This window comes from Panthera uncia, chromosome B1 (genome assembly GCF_023721935.1).
Source record: "Panthera uncia isolate 11264 chromosome B1, Puncia_PCG_1.0, whole genome shotgun sequence".
Classification (NCBI taxonomy): domain Eukaryota; kingdom Metazoa; phylum Chordata; class Mammalia; order Carnivora; family Felidae; genus Panthera; species Panthera uncia.
This window is the reverse complement of record NC_064811.1, coordinates 88,574,419-88,595,051: the sequence shown is the minus strand read 5'-3', so window position 1 is coordinate 88,595,051 and position 20,633 is coordinate 88,574,419. Positions and strand designations below refer to the sequence as shown.

The window sequence follows — 20,633 nt, the reverse complement described above, 5'->3', positions numbered from 1 at the left end:
GCTGTGGAGGGAACAAGTAATTTGACTCAAGTGAAAACAAGCTTTGTTCTTAGTGGTCATCAGGGAATTTAACTGGAATGGGTTCAGCACATCATTTATATACATCATTAGAAAAGGACAGGAAGGAAATATAACACAATGTCAACAGTACTTACTTCTGGGTGTTGAGATTATGGGTGATTGTTACTTCCTTCTGTTCCTAGAAAAGAGATGAGCGGTCAAGGGAGGAAGAAGAAGGTACAATATTTGAAAAGGAAACATTTAAAAATTATATAAATGAGAGGTGTCTTGGGCACTCAATTGGTTAAGCATCCAAGTCTTGGTTTCGGCTAAGGTTATGATCTCACAGTTCTTGAGTTTGAGCCCAGCATCAGGCTCCTCACTGACAACATACAGCCTGGTTGGGATTCTCTCTCTCCTCTCTCTCTGCCCCTCTCCCACTCATGCACATGCTCTCCTCTCTCTCTCTCAAAATAAACAATAAACTTTTAAAAAGTTTAAAAATTATATCAATGAAACAAATTTATTTAATATGTTCAAGCATTTACAGTCATAACGGGAGATACCAACTTTATAGGGAATATAGCATAAAATAACATTACTGGTATTTATTACTGCTTGCTGTTTTGTGAAGGTGCACAGAAAGCATAGTGGGAAACTCTGGTTCCCCCAAAAATCCCACAAAGCTAGCTCAGGAACCCATAGCAACATGTCCCCCAAACCTCAGCTATTTATGTCCATGACTTTTGTCAAATCCCTTTGCCACTATCCTATTATTTAATAAACATTGTATTTAAACCAATTCCCCTTTTAAATTTAAATGGATCCATTTAGGGGCCCCTGGGTGGCTCAGTGGGTTAAGCGTTAGACTTTGGCTCAGGTCATGATCTCATGGCTCCTGAGTTCAAGCCCCACATTGGAGTCTGCGCTGACAGCGTGAAGCCTGTTTCGGATTCTCTGTCTCCTCTTCCTCTCTGCCCCTCCCTAACGTGCATGCACTTGCTCACTCTCTCTCTCTCAAAAATAAATAAACATTTTTTAAAAAACGGATCCATTTATATCATAATAGTAAATGGAAAATCATTATCACAGTAAATGGAAGGTAACTGAAAAATAAGTATAATGAAAACAGAACCACTGCCAGTAAGTCTAGCAAGATGCTTTCAATAACCCAAGGTTTCTAGCCTGAGGCCTGAACTAGCCCTCTGGTCAAACGGAAACTCTATAGGCACTAGGAGTAGCTAAAGCCTTGCCAGTACTGTTTTAGTTTGGATTTCTCCAGAAGCAAACCCTGTAAAAAGAACTCAGTTGCAAGTAGTTCACTTCAAAAGGTGAAGGAAACATTAGAATACAAATTAGGGAGTTGGGAAATGAGATAGAAAAGGGAAGGAAGCCAATACTTGCTGTGTTATCAAGCCAGCAATCACTGGGCAACTGAAAGTTAATCCCTCTGGGGAAACTCTGGGAGCCCGCACAGAACACACCTCAGAATTAGCCCACACAAAGCATGAGGGAGCTGGGGTATTTATACACCAACCATTGTTGAAGGCTGATCCCAGGGACCTTAACTCCCCAGCAATCCTGGGCTACTTTGTGGGCATCAAAGAAGACCCCAGAGGAAAAAGAAGACCTCACCCAAAGAATATACTAATGCTACAACTGCAAGTCTGGCAGGAGTGCCTTGACTTGATAAAGGTAAAGAGATATGGGTGGGGTCCCACAGATGCTGCTAGATACTAAACTGAGATTGAAAGAGAATAGAAAAGGAAATAGCTTTCTCATTATTTGAGTCAAGGGAAATTATTCTGAGCCTATCAATCACTCAAAAATCTTCCTCCATATAACCAACCAAGGGCTCCAGCACCCCGGGAAATGTTTGGACAGGAGCAGCACAGGAACGATAAAGTCTAGCCCAAGCCAGTCCACTGAAAAACAGACCTTTTTAAATATTTTAAAATTTAAATTTACCTTCCTTCCTGTCAGTTCGAAATAGCCTCATCATATCTGCTTGCCCAACAGAGTTGGGTGGCTCAGGCAGTTAAGCGTCCCACTGTTGATCTCAGCTCAGGTCACGATCTCACAATTCGTGAGATGGAGCCCCATGACGGGTTCTGCACTGACTGGAACCCGCTTGGGATTCTCTCTTTCCCTCTCGCTTTCTGCCCCTCCCCTACTTCCATGCACCTGTGTGCGCGAGTGTGCTTTCTCTCTCTCTCAAAATAAATAAATAAACATTAAAAAAACCAAAGAACAGCTTTAAGAAAAAAAAGGATTCTTCTCTAGGCAAGCAAGCCATTAGAATGAAATTGACCACATAGACAAATGAATGAATGGTCATTTTAAAAAAGGAATTTTATCTTATTAAATAATCATCAAATTCTTCCAAGTAATAGCTTCCCTGAAGCTATTTTAAATAGCTTCATTTAAAATATGGTTTATTGGGGTGCCTGGGTGGCTCAGTTAAGTGTCTGACTCCTGGTTTTGGCTCAGGTCATGATTTCATGGTTGGTGAGTTCAAGCCCTGCATCTGGCTTTGTGCTGATAGCACAGAGTCTGCTTGTGAGTCTCTCTCACCCCTTCTGTTTCTGCTCTTCCCTGCTAAATTTGTTTCTCTCTCTCTCTCAAAATAAATAAACTTTAAAAACAAATAAAAATAATTTTAAAAATAAAATTAAATAAATAAATAAATTATAAAATATGGGTTTTTTTTTTTTTTTTTTTTTTTACAAATACCAAACAATTCACCCATCCATAGCTCACAACTATTATAATAAAGTATACAGGTACCATGTGCTACCAAGCTGTGCGTAGATATTTTTTAAGATATTCTTTCATTCAAGAAATATTTATTGGACTTTTTCTACATATAAGAAATTGTTATAGATGCCTTGAGATATAGCAGTGAAAGAAACACAAAAATCCTTTCCCTTCAGGAAACTACATTCTAGTGGGGAAGATAGCCAATAAATAAATAAATAATAGGTACAGGGTGTCAGCTGGCAATAAGTGCTACAAATAACACAGGAAAGGAGGACAGGGACTACCAGTGTCTGTGGTGGGGAGGGGAAGGGGGAGGTTATCATTTTAAGTAGGGTGATCAGAGAAGACCTTACTGACAAGGGATATTTGGAAAGACCCAGAGAAGGTGAGAGAGTAAGCCATCCAAAGATCTAGAGGAAGAATATTAGAGAGGAAATAGCTTGTGTAAAGATCCTGGGGCAGAAACAGCAAGGAAAGTGGCAAGGCTGGTCCAGAGCAAGCAAGGGGAAGAACAGGAGGAGTGAGACCATAAAGTCCAAGGTGGGTGTAGATCATATAGGGTCTTGTAGGCCATTACGAATGGTAAGCTACTGGAGCACGCTGAGCAGAAGAAAGATCTGAACTGACTGAGGTTTAAGGGGATCACTTTGGCAGCTTCACAGATAGTAGGCAAGTGTGACAAAGGCAGAAACAAGGGGCTCATTTAGGAAGCTATTGTTAAAATCCAGATGAAAGATGATAGCAGCTTGAACTGGGTTGGTGAGTAGTTGGCTCTGGTTATATTTTACAGGTAAACGATTTATAGCTAGATTAGATGCAGGGAGTCAGAGAAAAGAGAAGGGTTAATGATGGCTCTGAGGTTTTAGCCTGAGTGGCATAAAAGTAGACCTGCCATTTCCTGAGATAGAGGACACTACGGAGGAGTAGACTTGGGAGAAGATCAGAAGCTAGATGTTGAATATGTTATAACTAGCAGACATCCAAATGGAGAGGTCTGTAAGCAGTTGGATATGCAAGTCTGTGAGTCAGGGGCTCGGTCTACGGGAGAGATTTAATTCTGGGCGTTGTTAGCATCTACATTGTATGTAAGGGCATGAGACTGGATGAGGTCCTCAATGAATAGACAGAAGAAAGGGGCTGAGAGTCTGAGTCAAAGGAGCACTCCACCAACTACAAGTCAGGGACAAGATGGAGAACAAGCAAAAGTGACTGAGGGGTGGCCCAGGAGACCAGGAAAGAACCAGAAGCTGATGACATCCTGGAAGCAAGTGAAGAAAGCGTTTGAAGAAAGAGTGATGAACTGTGACAAATACTGACCATGGGTCCAACAAAGAGACTGAAAATTGACCGTCAGATTTAGCAATTTTGGTGGCGAGCTGAGACTAAAATCATGTCTGGAGTGTGTTCAAGAAAGAATGAGAGAAGAGGATTGTATTTATATCTTCTACCTTCTTTGTGTGGTAATATTTGCATTGTTTGGAACCTAAAGAAATATCTGATTTTTTTCCCCGACAAAATAACATATAATTGAATATTAGTTCTGTTCAATTGATTAACTGATTAATTCAGGCAAAAGAAAAAAACAAAAAAAAAAACCACCATAACTCCCCCCCCCCCAAAATACCCAACACAACAGCTTCTTTTCTCTTTCGCCTAAGATATTTAATGATTGGTTTAATTTATGCTTTACTTTTTCCCTGAACAAAATATTGGCTTATAAACTATAATATGTGTAGAATAGATCATGAAAATTTTGCATATGTAGTTTCTGTAGTGACTTGTAATACATAAGTCGGTAAGTTTTTCCTTCTCTCTTTTCCCTCTGATGAGGCACCAATGATCTGGAAGATAGAAAAAAGGAGATAGTAGAAGAAAAAGCGAAGAAAGCAGTACTTCTGAATTATCTCCAACCTGATGATGGAGTTGGTTCCATTTAAATTCAGTTATCAACATAATGAACACAAAGTCATATTCATCAGTGTTCTCAGTGAGAACATAATTATTGACTCATGTACAATGTGAATTGAGTTACCAAAATAAAAAGAAAAGAGAAGTTGCCCCCTTTCCTTTTAAATTAAATTCTGTGTCATGTTGATCTGAATACAATCCTGAGTTTTTAACTGTATAAATTAGTTGTAATGTCTGCAGTATCATTTTTATTTGATTGTAAATTCCTCTTTCATCTTTACTAAGACCAGAAGAAACTATGAGAAAATAGGAGATCACTTACCCTTCCTGCATAACCAAAAGTGAGGGCGGTTTTATTCAAAGGATCATAGTCTTAGGCTAGAAATATAATTATTGTTGTTTTATTTCTTTTTCTTCTCCTTTTTTCCCCCTTCAGTAAAAAGGGAACAGAAAAGAGACAGTACAGCTAAAATAGAGTTATTTCCATTAAATATTTCTTCCATAGTGCTGGGAAGGAACCCTAAGATAACAGTCTTGTATTTGAATGTGAGAGGCAGAAAATATAATTTACTTGAAGCATTACGTGAAACAGAATAGGTTTTTTTAATCAACCATAGAAAGTGGAATACTCACAGTACCTAATGTACAATGTCCATTTGATTTTCAACATTTTTTTCTTTTAGTAATAAAAAAACCCAGATACAATGACAATGATTATCATTTGAAAATATTTTTGCTGTTACTATTGTTGGACTTATGAATATAATTAATTATAAAGCATTGGTTCTTGCCTGGAAAACAAGCAAACAAATAAATACCACCTTGGTTTACAAGCGAAGGGGAGAGACAAAAGAAAATATTTAGTCATTAAGTAAACTTCCTCTCCTGCTCCTTTTTCTCAGATCATAATTTAACTTTGATTACTGCTCTCTGTCCACCTGGCCTTCTCATGGAAACGAATCTTTTTTATTATCTTACTTTTCAGCTTACTTATTATTTCTTACCTACATAGCCACCATGCAAAGGTGTTTCTTACCTAGGTGAGTCTTTCTAGTGACCAATTCACCACCTTGGGCACCAAATCATCTTTCCTATCAGTTCTTAATTCCCTTCATTTTCAGGGGTCTAACTATGAAATTCTCATAGCTCACCAGTGGAAACAGTTTATCAGGTGATTTCACACCCCACATGCTGCAGGGTCCATGAAGAAAGGGGGACAGATGAAAGGTCTCAGGGAGCAACACAGCTGCTTGGGAGTGTTTTGTGGTCCATACTTGGAGTAAATTCGGAGTGTTGTTTTCACATTACTGTTTTTGTTTTCCTCACAGCATGCAATGTCTTTCTGGACTATCAGGATAGCAATCCAAGAAGTTCTGACACTTGGCTAAGAAATCATCTGATCTGAACCATCCTGCAATCCATTCCACAGTCCTCTTTTGGACAGTTCTGACCTGCTTACTGATCAGATTGTTCTGGAAACCCATATTTAAGTTAATTAAATTTTCCCCTTCCTGGAAGTTCAGGTTTATCTTCATGTTAGAGACAGAGAGACAGAGAAAAGACAAGAACGTCAACTATTTCACAATAAGGGGAAAAAACATCAGACTACATCCCGTCTGTATTTGTTAACACTTCCCCATAAGAGAAATCCAGGAAATACTTTTTTTTTCTTCTTCTTCACATTAAGCACAATTTTGTGCTGCAGCCAGAAGCCCCTCCTGTTTGCTGTGTTCAAGTGTATGTGTATGCAGTGGACTAGATCAGACAGAGCTCAGAGGAATGCTGAGCTCATGAGGCATGCACTGGGGGCATGAACAAATCCACTATGTTGCTCTCCTGTGTTTCTACAGCCACCAAAGATCCTCATGTTCCCAAGTCTCTGGGATGCAGCTGTCTCTGGAAATCACCCCATCACTTCCTTCTCAGTTTACCCCCTAAGGCTCCTCCCCCCAAAAATCCCTGTCTGGAGCAACCAAGACCTCTTCTGAGGTTTGTTGGGACCACAGACATCATTTCATCTATTACACTGAAAAACAATTTGCAGTATTTCACTGAATTTACCTGGCTGGTGTTCCAATTCAGCATTTTAATAGCTAACCTGATACTATGAGTTCCATTTCTGCCCTTCCTATATAAAGTACATTATTGGCATATTTTCTGGAAAGGTGTATTTTAATCCAAAGCAGCCAGTGGGAAAAGAACAATCTAACAACACATGACATTTCACCAAAAATGTAGCTTAAAAAGTTACTTCCAGTAAGTTAATTCTCAGGGCATCTGGGTGGTTCAGTCGGTTGACCGACCTGATTTCAACTCAGGTCATTATCTCACAGTTAGTGAGTTGGGAGCACCCATCAAACTCTGTGTTGACAGTGCGGATCCTGCTTGGGATTCTCTCTCCTTCTCTTTCTGCCCCTTCTGCATGTATGCTCACTCTCTCTCTCAAAATAAATAAACTTAAAAAAAAATATTTTAAAACCCCAAATAACAAAATAAGTTCATTCTCTAGGGGAATGTCCAGAGTAGCTGAAGTATTCTGTAATTTTATTGGAGTGATTGTTTCACAGGTGTATGTATTTACCAAAACTTGTAATAAAGATGTTTCTACAAAGTACTTGCAAGCTGCATTCAGTACAGTGCTCTTTTAGTGCATGGAAGGGATACTCGTTCTGTTAACGCATGTAGTGAAGTGTTTTTAAAAATCCTTGAATTAATTGTACACTTAGAAACTTCGCATTTCACTGTTTAAATTTTGCCTTAAAAGTAAAAAAAAGCCTTTTTAAAAAATTGCTATAAATGGTCAGAGCCCATCTGTATTAACTTCTGCATGCTCACAATTTCAGTTTGTCCTGAAATCGTGTCTGCTCTGATGCAGTGGCTCCAACACTGCCACTGATGTCTTCATCCTCTTCTTTTCCTTGGTGATTTATTTCTTTAGATTATGGCTGTTCTTATTGTCGAAATTCCCTAGCATCAGCTCTTTTATTTTTTAAATCTTTTTTTAACGTTTTTTTTATATTTATTTTTGAGAGAGAGAGAGAGAGAATGAGAGAGAGAGAGAGAGAGAGAGAGAGAGAGAGAGAATGAGCGGGGGAGGGGCAGAGAGAGAGGGAGACACAGGATGCAAAGCGGGCTCCAGGCTCTGAGCTGTCAGCACAGAGCCTGACGTGGGGCTTGAACTCACAGACCGTGAGATCGTGACCTGAGCCAAAGTCGGAGGCTCAACCGACTGAGCCGCCCAGGAGCCCCTAAACCTTTTTTATCACATTACATTTTAACTTTTTAAAATCTTCATCTTGATTCATTGCATATAAATGTTTTTAAAAGCACAAAGATGAAACTAAACACCACCCAAGTCTCCACTATTCAGAGAAAACTACTGTCAGTATATTAGTGTCTATCCTCCTAGAGATATTGAATAGATATTGACCAAGTGCCCAGTTTGTAGCAGGAGAAGTTCTGGGTACTGGGTATACTGTAGTAAACAAGGCAGTGCCCTTGCCCTCATAGAGCTTATGTGCTAATAAATGCTAACGTGAAGGGGATTTTTTCTTTTTTAATGAGCCAGGATTGTACTTGTTCTTTCATAATCTGCTTTTTCCACTTAACATAATACTAATATCTTTTCTTTAAGCGAATAAAAATATGGCACCATTTTCGTATCCGCATAGCCTCCACCGTATGGCTTTTTAGAATGTATTTAACAAATCCCCTAGTTCAAACAACCAGACCTTTCGCCTCTATGAACATCTCAATGACAGTATCTTGAATATATTTTTAGTGATCTTCTTGCTGGCAAAATAATTTCATTTTACTTTCTTTATTGCATCAAGGTTTAAATGTCTGAAATGGGTGAAACAATTTTGCAACTATAAAGCGTCTGCCTAAGCCTAAGACTAATGCCTTATTAAAGTATTTTGGTTGAAAACTCCAGGCAGAAGACAGAGATTTACTACCTGGCCCATGTGTGACCAAAAAGTAGTTTAGAAGTATGGCTGAAAATGAAATCTGGGGTGGGAGCCAGAGCTCTCCATACTACCTATTTCCTGAGAAACCTCTGATCCTAGATGACCTGTAGGGAACTTCAAGCTTAGCAGTTTGGCTAGGGAGGGAAAAGTCATTCAAGAAGAAACGCTGCAGGAAATCTTCAACCTACATATTTTCTAAAGCGCACTGGTGAATCCACTATTTAGAATGTGAAAACACACTCAAAGAAATAATTCAACCACATACTTGAACCACAACTATTTACTGAGCCCCTATTACGTGCAAAGCACTATTATAATGCATTTAAAGTGAGGATTATAATCTCAAAGTAGTTCAGACTTATTTCACTCTCCAATAAAGTTGAAAATCTGTATTTGCCATGAAAAACAGTATATAACAATACATTGTAATAATATTACTTGATATGTAATATTCTTTGACACATCTTTCATCATCTATTGTTTTAAGGGAAGTGTGCGTGTGCGAGGTATTACTGTAGCAAGGGGGCTACCAAGATGAATCAGACACACACTTGTCATTAAAGAGTTGACCGAATACAGCAAAACTGCCTGATACAGTAGTCTCTAGCCATGTGTGTTGCTGAGCCCTCAAAATGTCGTTGGTCTGAACTGAGAGTGCTGTGGGCAAACAATACACCAAATTTCAAAAAGTTAATATGAAATAGAGAACGTAAAATCTTTCATCAGTAAGTGTTTAAAATGATTACGTGTTAAAATGGTAATATTTTAGGGGCATCTGGGTGGCTCAGTGGGTTGAGTGTCTGCCTTCGGCTCAGGTCATGATCTCACAGTTCATGAGTTCCAGCCCCGTGTGGGGCTCTGTGCTGACAGCTGGGAGCCTGGGGCCTGCTTCGGATTCTGTGTCTCCCTCTCTCTCCACTCCTCATGCTAGTGTGCTCTCTTTCTCTCCCTCAAAAATAAATAAACATTAAAAAAAATGTTTTTTAATGGCAGAATTTTGGATATTTGAGTTAAATAAAATACATTATTAAAATTAATTTGGGACACCTGGTTGGCTCAGTCATGATTCCAGGGTCACGGGATTGGCTCACGTCAGGCTCCACGCTAAGTGTGGGGCTTGTTTAAGTTTCTCCCTCTCTGTCCCTCTCTGTCTCTGTTTCTCTCCCCCTCTGCCCCTCCCCTCCTTAAGTGTACACACCATGCACACACATTCTCTCTCTAATATGAAAAAAAAAATTTTTTTGGGGGGGGTAGCTGGGTGGCTCAGTCGGTTAACATCCAACTTCAGCTCAGGTCATGATCCCATGGTTTGTGGGTTCGAGCCCCACATCGGGTTCTGCTGACAGCTCAGAGCCTGGAGCCTGCTTCACATTCTGTGTGTCTCTCTCTCTCTCTGCCCCTCCCCTGCTTGCACTCTGTCTCTCTGTCTCTCTTTCTCTCAGAAACAAACATTAAAAAAAAAAAAAAAGGAAGAACAGAAATTTTTTATAAGATAAATAAAATTAAGCAAATTTTAATTTAACTTAATCTTTTTCTTTCCAGCTTCTTAAAATTATATATGGGACTTGCACTATATTTCTGTTGGCAGTGCTAATCTACACAACTATAGCTACCACTTACTCAGCGTTTATACTATATACCAGGTAATTTTATATCAAATATATATAATCTTCCATAATGGAAGCATTACAGATAAGAAACTGAGGGTTCAAAAGCTGTATTAACTTAGCACACAACACGTTTCTAGTATATTTTCTGTGTACCAAGAGCTGTTGTAGGCAGTGGGAATATCAGAAAACAAATACCCTCATGGAACTCACATTCCGGTGGGACAAGAAGGTAAAGGATAAATAAATATTAAAAAATATGTCAGGAAGTGATAGACGAAGAAAGATGAAGCCTGTAAAAGAATAGATAGTGCCCAGAATTGGGATGAAGTGGAGGTGAGGAGTAGTCATCTGAGCAAAAACATGAAGAATGAGTCCTGCAAATATCTACCTGGCCAAGAGTCTCTGGGCAGAGTCAACAGCAAATAAAAGACAGTGCACGTGCATGCACGTGCACTTTACACACTGGAGGAACTGTACAGAGAGCCGGGTACTGGAGAGCAGTGAACAAGGAATAGGAGAGGAAGTCAGGAGTGCGTTGATGGCAACTTGGAAGCTTCCTCCACACACTAGGAACTGTTCAAGGATGACTTTAACTGCTCTCTGATGCATGGACTGTTGTAGGGCATGCATGGAACACAGCAAGAGGGGAAGCCGGAAACCAGCTGGAGGCTACTGAAGGAGTGCAAGAGAGATTGTACGAGGTCTGTTTGCCTCAGCCACTGGAGATTTGCTGTTCCTGAAATACAAAGGAAAATAATCTAAAAATTATTCAGAGAATTTGAACAGCAAAGGTCAAATATCTGGATCATTCAAGCTTCAAAATATATTTGGGATTGTGTGCAGTTATCTGAACTGGCAGTCAAAAATCATTGTCTAACTTCATAGCATAGTAATTTATCTCTGTCCCTTGCTTTCTGCCAAGTTAACCTAAGGGAAGTGGGCTTGAGATCTGTAATTGGCAGAGGGGATCAGAGGACCTTTAAAAGTCAAATTCAGATCAGGCAAATTAGCTTTATTTCTGCCAGAGAAAAGTGTTCAGTTGAGCCAGATGACAATTTTGTACCCTAAACTATTTGCATTGGCTCAGCCTACCTTCTGAATTACTCCAATAATTGTTAATTCTCAGTTTAAGCATAGCTGCACACCCAAGACAGAGTTAAAAAACTAGAAGCTGTGTTCTGGATAAATGTATATATTAGCCTGGATAACTCCACTCAGTGAGTCTGTTTTTATGGACAGAAGTACTTTAAAAAAGAAAGTATCCTCAAGGTCAAATGATTTTGTTAATTTTGTTAATGTTTATTTATTCTTAGAGAGAGAGAGAGAGAGAGAGAGAGAGAGAGAATGAGCAGGGGAGGGGCAGAGAGAGAGAGGGAGACAGAGAATCAGAAGCAGGCTCCAGGCTCCAAGCGATCAGCACAGAGCCTGATGTGGGGCTTGAACTCATGAACCATGAGATCATGACCTGAACTGAAGTCAAACATTTAACCCGACTGAGCTACCCAGATGCCCTAAGGTCAAATGTGATATAGGCCAAGTCCCTTCTCCTCTGAGAGGTAAATGAAGGTTTTAAGTAGGTACTCCATTTCAAATGGAAACAAATACACATCAATCACAAGGACCCCTAAAAGTTATATCATGATAAAAAGGAGGCACCATCCTGACCATCCAGGTTGGTTTATTTACTTTGATGGAACTCACTAGAAAATTGTTCAACATGCTTCACTGTGCCTGTGTAGATGTGTTTTCTGGGCATCGGATGTAGTTCCTGTCAGGCACTTTCCTGGGGCACTAAAATGTATAGATTACACACATCAAAGACAGACTGCAACCGTGGTAGCTGAAATTTACACAAATCTGTGCTGTGAGTAACTGGATAAACAATGAGACTAATGACCTTGTTCTTCATTAATCTCCATATGGCTCTGTTGGTACTGCCCTTGCCTTCAGGCAAGAAGGCTGTGGCTTTGGCTTCTCGCCTCAGACCAGGGATTAGACTCTGGCTCAATGCTGACAGAGCCCAGGGCCCTGCTTCCTACAGCCCAGGAGGCCTGAAAAGACTACAGAGGCCACCCATCTTAAGAGGTGCATTTACCTCGATTCAAGAAACACCTCATTACCATATCCACTGAGGAAACAGATTTATAAAAATAAGAAAATCCTTTAACCATGCCTCCCCATTCAGAGAGTTTATTTTCCTCAACAGAGGGCCCCAGGTTTTCCTTAAGTATTTTCAGGGCCTCCCCATTGCCCCCCCAAAACAAGATAAAATCCTCAGTGCCTTGGTCCACGTTCTTTTTCCAGCCAAAAATAAATTTCAAAATGGCTGCATCCATTAAGGGTGAAAGGAAGAACATAAGTACCCCCACCCTCCCACCCCTGTTGCTATAGAGCTCCTTCAACACCATTTGCAAGATCTGAGTGTTGCTACTAGCAGGGGGCAGCCCAAAGAGATAGAGTATCTCAGGAGGACTGGTACCTGGGCAGCCTTGGGCCACAGTAGGAGACTAGAACCAGAACACTGGAAACCACCCCCTTACTCCTGCTTTCATCACTCTGTACACAGGTCTCACTGGAAAGCTTATACTGGGAGGTGGAGCCCAGGAAATGATTCCATCGGAGGGGCTATCTTAAGTTAGGGAAGATCACAAATGAAGCACACTCAGCTAAATGCCCTCAGTGCTACACACCCAGCTCTAGCCATAACCTTTATTGCCTTGTAAACTTAAGATGCCTCAGTCTGAGCTATGTAATCACATTCTATGCTGAAATGTAAATTCTAATGGGATTTACTCAGTCCCAAGAAACATCTCTTACACACCTTTCTAGTCACTCCCCTCTGCGTTCTTAATGTTGTTTTGAGTGTTTTATCTATACGTGCTACATGTTAACCCTTTCATAGACCATCATACTACTAAGGTCTCAGAGTTATTATGAGCTGTGTCAAATGCCTCCCAAAATAATATTCTATTCCCAGTATCATTTGTCTACATCCACTTATCTATCCATTAGGAACCCATCACAAGCATGAGGCAGAGGTAAATCACATTCTCTCTCTCCCTGCAATGTTTTTTCTCTCATCACACTTCCAGGGGTAACAAATGCTACGATGATTTTGGTGCCTTTGTAACACAACTTGCAGATATGGAGATGGCCACAGCAGTACATGAGCAAGTGTGAGACCATCCCCATTTACTCCTGTGGTAGAGACTCCTAGTGCCTTAGACGTTTTCGTGTTGCAACTTACAGGTCTCCTGAAGAATCATCTTTGCTTCCTACTTTCACATGCATTACCTCACTGAATTCTTACAACAATCTTGTCAAGTAGGCCATTATTACACCCATTCTGCAGAAAGAAAGACCGGAAATGGCTTGCTTGAGGTCAGCACAGCATGGCATGACAGCAGTGGTGCCCACCACGGAACCAGGATTTCCAACCCCGCATTACACTATTTCAAAGCAGTCTCTTCATATTGCATTGCTTCTAAAACAACAGAATACTGCTCAAGTAGTGTATTCCAAAAGGGGCCTTGTGGTTTTTTTTAAACTATAAAGACAAACTTTCTAGCTAGTGGCCTGTAGGAAAAGATTTCAGAAGTCTGTCAACAGGAGGATTTCAAACCATAGACCCCAGATAGATAGTGCTCTGATAAAAAAAAATATTAGCATTGTTTTTGCAGGATCTTACTTCTGTGGGGAAAAAACTATGTAGTGCATCATATCGTGTGTAGCAAAAGCAGCACCATGCACGACGAACATGTACACAGGTGTTGTCAACGTTCTCTTCCCAATGTGGCCACAGAAGAAAGTGTGAAGCATACTGCAATAAGACAATATTTATGGCTCAAGAAATTCGGCTTCACATAACAGTAATTATGAACAAGATATTTTCCCTAATAAAAATTACTGCAAGACAAAATCTGGAGGAACTAAATGTTTCCCTATGTCCTCTTTATTTTATTCCATGTGCTCAAGAACGGTTGCGGGGAAAGAAAGGGAGAGAAGAGTAAAAAGGAGTGGAGGGAGAAGGGGAGTCATAGCGAGACGGCCTCTGCTGAGGGTTGGTTTTGCTTTAGAAACTGGAATGTGTCCAGGCTTGATTTTTATTTTCAATTCACATTTCAGATCCAGCTCCCCAAACTCTTTGATCTTTCTCCCTGTCTCCTTACCCGGAAGAGAACCCTTGGCCTTCTCAGCTGGGAGCTGGGAGCACACGTGGAAAGACTGGCTCGGATCCATACTCTTGCCAAATTTAGTCACACAAAGGGGCCTGCAAGGGAAAAAAGAAAGGATGAAAGCGGCAGCCGCCACGACTTCAAAGGCCGTGCCGCCGAGCCGGGCCTTGCGCAGGCGCCGCCCTCCGCGGATATAAGGCGCGGCTCGCGCGCGCGAGGCGGCCTCTCCGCGCTGGTGTCCCGCGCGCGTCCCCGGCTCGAGCGGGCGGAGGGGACCAGCTGTGGAGGGGAGGGGCCCAAGGGGCGGGCCGCCGCTGCCGGAGGCCGGTCCCCACGCCAAGTTAAGGCGCCTGAGAAAAGTTTTCAGACCGGAGAGAAAAGCATTTTACGCCAAGCCCACTAGGCGAGCCGTCCTGTGGCCTCTGCACATTTATCTCAGCACGCACCTCCATGCCACTCCGTACTGGGGATTCCCCCTTCCAGACGTACGGCCGGTGCCTCTGCGCCGGAGCCCCCGTCCCTGCGGCGGTTGACAGGGGTTCCCATTGCGGAGCCCCCCCCGCGAGGGCGCGTGGCGGTGCTCTTTCAGGCCCATTCTGCTCCTCGTCCCCTCGTTCCTGTCCGCGATCACCCCAGCTTGACTCCTCTCGCTCCGGACGGCCCCGGGATGTGAGCCCTCGCTTCTCGGGTGGCAGAGGGCCGGCTGGTCCCACACAGGAGGATGGGATGTGGCCTCGGCACGACCCGGCCCTCTGCACCGGCGCGCCTCGGCCCCCCATCCAGCGAGCTGCGGACGCCGAGCTCGGCCCGCACCCGCACGAGCGCGGGAGAAGGCACCGGAGAGCTGGACGCGCGGGCGGCCGCGGGGTGCTCCGTGGGCGGGCCCCACGAGGCTGTGCGGGGGCGCGGCTGCCACCCCGACGTCCCGAATTTGGCCCCGAATTTGGGGACGACTCTTTCACGGTCCCAGGAGTTGTTACCCGGCGGGTAGGGGGCTGGGTTTGTCGGTCTGAGGAGGAGACCAGAAGAGGCGGAAGAACCCCTGGGATGCAAACTGCCATTTACCTCGCGCCCCCCGCCCCCGCCAAGTCCGTTAAACTGAAGGTGCCCACAGCTTTAGTCTTCTGGCGAAGCTAGGGTGGGGAATCGAGGGTGTCAGAGTTCCGTCCGTCCCTGGAATCACAGTTTTCGTTTTCTACTTCTTCCCCGTCCTTGCTCTCCCCTCGAGCATCCTCTTCCGTAGGCCCCCGCCACCTCCTTCCTTTGGGATCCCACCAAAGTTGTAGCCGGGAGAGACTCCAGGCCACACAAAGGGGAAGACCCGGAGTCTGGGCGGGGGGTTAGGACCGAGGAGGCGGAGAGGGCTCTGAAGGGCACCGCGCTTTTTCTCTCCTCCCTGTAATTAAGGACTCACTTGAGTGTCTGTAGCTGAGTCGACTTGGCAGCAAAATCGCCAGGGGGGAGGGGTCTCTGGTGGGAGTGGGGGTCATTCTAGCTCCCCTGTCTGCACCCGCGGGGGCCTGGGCCGCGTTTACCCTGCGGACTGCGAGGCCCGTCTCCGCTCCCCCCTCTCCTCGGTTCCGGCCCCGGGTGGGCGCCTCGTCCCCCACGCGCAGCGCCGGCGACGGCGCCCGGCACCGAGGGAAGTGTTGATATAAAACAAGTCACTGTTCGCTCCCAAACTAAACCCAAACCAACCAAAGCCACCAAGAGGGGAAAAACCAACAGCAATACAGCCAGCCCCTAGCAATTGTTTCACGGTCGGAATTAAATCACATCAAAACGCCCCCTGAAACCCACATCCTGAAGGAGTGAACCTGCAACAGCCAACCTCTAGTCGTTCGCTCGAGTTCACACGAACAACCCGCCTCTACATCCGAGGGAAGGGGGCGGCGGGCGGCGGTGTTTCTCCCGCGCCGCACCCACCACATCCCGGACTGTGCACCCAAAGCGGCGGCTTGCATATGTAATAGCAGCCCCCACACGAATTAGAAAAGACCTCCCGGCGACAGAAATGCCTTTGCCTGCAACATCACCGAACCTGTTAGAGGAGAAGGAACTTCTTGCCGGGGTTACTGCACCCCTCCTGAGTGCCCCTGCTTTCCAACCCCCATCCACCCGCCCCAGGAGAGACAGACTTCACGTGGAGATGTCAACCTCCTTCTCAGACAAATCTTCAAATATACTTGGGTGAATGTTTTCTGGTAAAGCCCCCTTTAAGTACAGCCCGTCTCAAGATTAGCAACAACGCTAGGGACAGTCAACACCCGCACGCCTCGGGGAGGACAAACAGCCACATAAACAGAGCAAAGCGCTCGGTGATTTCGTTAGAAACAATGTTTCCATAGGAGAGGGTTACCGAAAAGTACCAAACACAGCCACCTACCCTCGGCCCTTCAAGTAAACAGTTCCCACAAGTTATTATTCCCCAAATCCCCATCTTCTCGAGCTTCTAATCCCCAGGACACCTGAACGGGATCTCCAAATGACTCCGGGAGTCCAGATAATTAACATGAAGGAGAAAATGGGATTCGAATTAGTTGTAACACTTAAACAGGGAGATGTAGGAGTTGCTACTTAATATCTTTTTGGCTTCCAGAAAATATCCTCTGGCCATTCTGTGTGCTGCCCCCCCCCCGCCCCGCCCCTCCTCAACATTTTGATGCAAAGGAACCTCTACTCTGGCTACTTTAGTGAAACTTGCGTTTCCCAGTTCTTTTCCTATCAGCCAAATTGGCACATTTGTGGGAGAACTTTTGACTTTGCTTTCCCATATTTCTTTTAGAACAGAGGGTATTAATGTCATAGCTACATGTTTACAGCCCTAGTACTTTGCACTCACATTGATGCATAACTTCAAGACAAGTTCACTACTGCCACCAATTTAAAAAATGGGTTTCTTGCCAATCTTTTCAGTATTATCTTACAGACACATTTTAACAGCAGAATATTCTTTTTGTTTTTCTTCTCTAAGGCTTTGCATTGTCAGCATTTAAAGTGTATTTAATGCTTTACTCTTCCTGGCTCCCATCACCAGCCCCTTAATTTTGCTCCAATCCCTGCAGATAGAATATGTGTGACAACTGACAGTGCTGTATGTGACCAACTGAACCCTTTAAATGATAGTTTTTAAAAATTGCTTCCTAGTAAATTCCCATCCCTAGGAAGTAGTTAGCAGTAGGCAAAGTTTTAAGTGCTCATTTTGAGCACTGTTAAGGTCTTTACTTATACAATGTCCAGCAGCTTGCAATTTTCCCCCGGGGGAAAAGAGGGATCCTTGCATGACTGTTTCCTATAAAATAGAGCTAACGTCTGATTCTGTAGTGTTTTCCTTATTTTCAATTTAAGGTAGATGGAGACACATTTCTCCCTGCTTGTTTACTGTTCTGAGGTTTTACAGATGGCTAGTGTATTGGGTATAATAATTTTGCCTGGATTTTTAACTGAGGGGGGTTGAGAGCCAAGGAACAAAATGTAACATGTTTTCAAACTTCAGCTTCACTTATACTGTAACTTTCACAAAGCATCTCCTTAAAAGTTCTGTCCTTGTACAAAATGCATCAAAGAGATGGTGGAGGTTGGGGAATTTTTGAGGTCGGATTCGGATTTGCATCTTCAAGAGTCTCTTTGAGTGCGCAGCCCGAGGTGCCAGAGACTGCCCGGTCCTCCCTCCCTCTACTGGCAGCGCACTCCTGGGTCCTTTTGCCTTCTCTCTCCCTCCTTGGGTTGTTTTTTCATTCTCTATTTGGTTCCCATACACTGTGGTGTGTATCTCCTAAATTCCACGAGAAACCTAGCACAACTTTCTCTGTACATCCCATGGTGAGGATGTACTGAAAGAGATCTTGTTTTAAAAGGCGGTAATTAAGATCCAGTCTTCAGTTTTTTTCTTCTGTGTCCTATTTTTCTCGGTAAGCCTGGAGATTTAATTTTTGCTAGCATGCGTTCTCTTGTCCTTTGACATTATATTTTCAGAAACCCACAACTCTCTTCCTTGTCCTTCTTGTTTCCGTTCTCTTAGTTGAGCAATGTCTGTTATATTTTCCCCTTTTCCTTCTCTCTGTCCCCAATTCCCGCCTCATCCGCCCTGTCAGAGCATCTATCAATGTGGTGTCGATCACAGCTGCGGCGGCTTCTCTTTCATCTTCGTAGCCCTGCCAAAGGGAGGGAGGAAGAGAGAGGGAGGCGGGAAAGAGGGTGGGGGGAGAGACTTGCAGAGGAAGGTCGGGGTTGGGGGGGTGTGGGACAAGAGAGGGGATACTTAGATGTTGAAGTTAAACCTTCCCAGCAGAATTTCTTGTCAATTTCACGCGGGCAAAAGGTGCTTCTTCGTGGGTTACAGGAAGCGCTGGGTCCTTCCTTCTCTCAGCAAGTTGCCTGATTCTTTCCTCTAGGCGCGCGCACGCGCGCGCGCGCGCACACACACACACACACACACACACACACACAGCACTAGGACTCGTCCTACAGGCTCTGGGAAAAGAAAAAAAAGTCCTCAATCACCACCTCCTTCTCGCCGTTCTCCCCCCCCCCCCCCCAGCGGGCGGCCGAGGAGAGCTGGAGGCGGGGGAGGGGAGGGGGAGGAGAAGCGACGCAAGTGGGTAGCTTTTCAGCGCCAGCCAGGCGCGGGAGGAGGAGAAGCAGTGGGGAGGCGCAGCCGCTCACCTGCGGGGCAGGGTGCGGAGGAGGGACTCGGGTTGAGCACTCTCGGTCCGAGGAGCCTGGACGCACCCGGAGCCTCGAACGCGGCCAAGCTCAGGGCACCCCCCTCTCCCTTCGGCCAGGCGAACCCGAAGGTGCAGCTCTTTGCTTTGACAGAGCGGCCCGGCGGAGGCGTGGAGAGCGGCGAGCGAGAGCGCCAGACTGAGAAACTCGAGCCGGGAACAAAGAGGGGTCGGGCTGTGTGTGTGTGTGTGTCGGCTCGAGCTCCACGCAGAAGCATATGGGTCCGAGGCCCCTGCTGTGAATCCCCGAGACCCCGCCGTACCCTCCACTGCCGACTCCCAGCGCTCGCCCGCACAAACTTTATTCTTGGCAAACTTCTTCTCTTTCTCTTCTCTCCTCCTCCCCCTCCACCACCTCCTCCTCCTCCCCCTCCTCCTTCCTCCTCCTCCTCCAGCAGATTAAATGCGCCTGGAGAAGGAAAACCGAAGCGAAAGGGAAGGAAATAAGAAGCTCTAAAACGGACATCTCCAAACCGGGTGGCTCTTTAATTTTTTTTATCCTCCAGGAAGTGGACTTTTCGTTATCTTCTGATTCTCCTTGTACCTTCTCTGCTGAGGCAAACGGAGTCTTTTTGCCCAGCTTGCCTCCTTTCTCGGAAAACAAACTCCCAAATTGGCAACCGGGGAAGCTAGGGTGGAGAGGTTTGCGTAGAGACGCGCCGACGGACCCTCCTCTGCACTTGGGAGAGTCGTGCTTCCACCGGAACCGGCGTCCTCCGCGCGCAGACCCTGGAGACGCTGGGGGCGTGGGGTGGCCCCCGGGGCAGCCTAGCCTAGAACGCGCCACGCAGCGCAGACGCCCCCAGAGGCGCCGGCTGTAGCGGCCTTAAGCAGCCCCGTGCCCTTCGGCCTCGAGGGCGGGCGCAGGCGCCGGTCTCCGCGGAGCGGGAAGGCGCGGGCGGCCGCCGGGGCTCGGGCACCGCCGCAGCTGCTCCGGCCGCGGGCTGCCGGCCCCATTTCCGCCCGCTCTTCGCCCTCACGCATCCTTCCAGATCTCCTTTTTCTCCTTCCTCTTTCGTTGATCCCCTGTCTTTCCTGCTGTCGCCTCGGGTGCTCCTCCAGCGGAGCGGAGATTACCGAGTGGTCGGGATGCCCCAACTCTCCGGGGCCGGCGGCGGCGGCGGCGGGGGAGACCCGGAACTCTGCGCCACCGACGAGATGATCCCCTTCAAGGATGAGGGCGATCCTCAGAAGGAGAAAATCTTCGCCGAGATCAGTCACCCCGAAGAGGAAGGCGACTTAGCCGACATCAAGTCCTCCTTGGTTAATGAGTCTGAAATCATCCCGGCCAGCAACGGACACGAGGTGAGCGGGCCGCTGCCCTAAGGTCCGAGAGGCGTGGCGGGTCCCGGGGAAAATTAGAGGAGGGACGGAGATTGTGGGAGCGTCGACTGATGGGTCCCGAGTAGGTCCTCCGTTTGCTGGAGTGGGGGCTTGGGGGGGGGGGGGGGTTGGATGGGCCTCCCGGCCAACATTCTTCGTGTGTGG

General features: G+C 45.2%; 2 protein-coding genes across 12 annotated transcripts in view; one reads left to right on the top strand and one right to left on the bottom strand.

Moving 5' to 3' along the window:
- The window catches only part of LOC125923005 (uncharacterized), a 73,912-nt gene extending 57,870 nt beyond the window's left edge, over positions 1 to 16,042 (bottom strand). For 4 of the 7 annotated variants that reach the window (XR_007457858.1, XM_049631003.1, XM_049631002.1 and 1 more), the window contains exons 1-2: positions 14,868 to 15,651; positions 14,416 to 14,516 (exon numbers count right to left, since the gene is read on the bottom strand). Coding sequence is in view for 5 of the 7 variants with exons in the window: in XM_049631003.1 (XP_049486960.1) it covers positions 14,416 to 14,516; positions 14,868 to 15,016 (250 nt within the window). In the remaining 2 variants the exon portion in view is untranslated. Of the gene's footprint in view, positions 1 to 155; positions 200 to 14,415; positions 14,517 to 14,867; positions 15,653 to 15,835 lie in introns of those variants that run through there. The other 3 variants (XR_007457859.1, XM_049631005.1, XM_049631001.1) reach the window with 3 other exon arrangements.
- A 2,622-nt stretch (positions 16,043 to 18,664) lies between these two features.
- Positions 18,665 to 20,633, top strand: part of LEF1 (lymphoid enhancer binding factor 1) — a 127,314-nt gene continuing 125,345 nt past the window's right edge. For 3 of the 5 annotated variants that reach the window (XM_049630988.1, XM_049630989.1, XM_049630990.1), the window contains exon 1: positions 18,665 to 20,450. In XM_049630988.1, the coding sequence (XP_049486945.1) occupies positions 20,235 to 20,450 (216 nt within the window). In that variant the 5' untranslated portion in view covers positions 18,665 to 20,234. The remainder of the gene's footprint in view (positions 20,451 to 20,633) is intronic. The other 2 variants (XM_049630986.1, XM_049630987.1) reach the window with 1 other exon arrangement.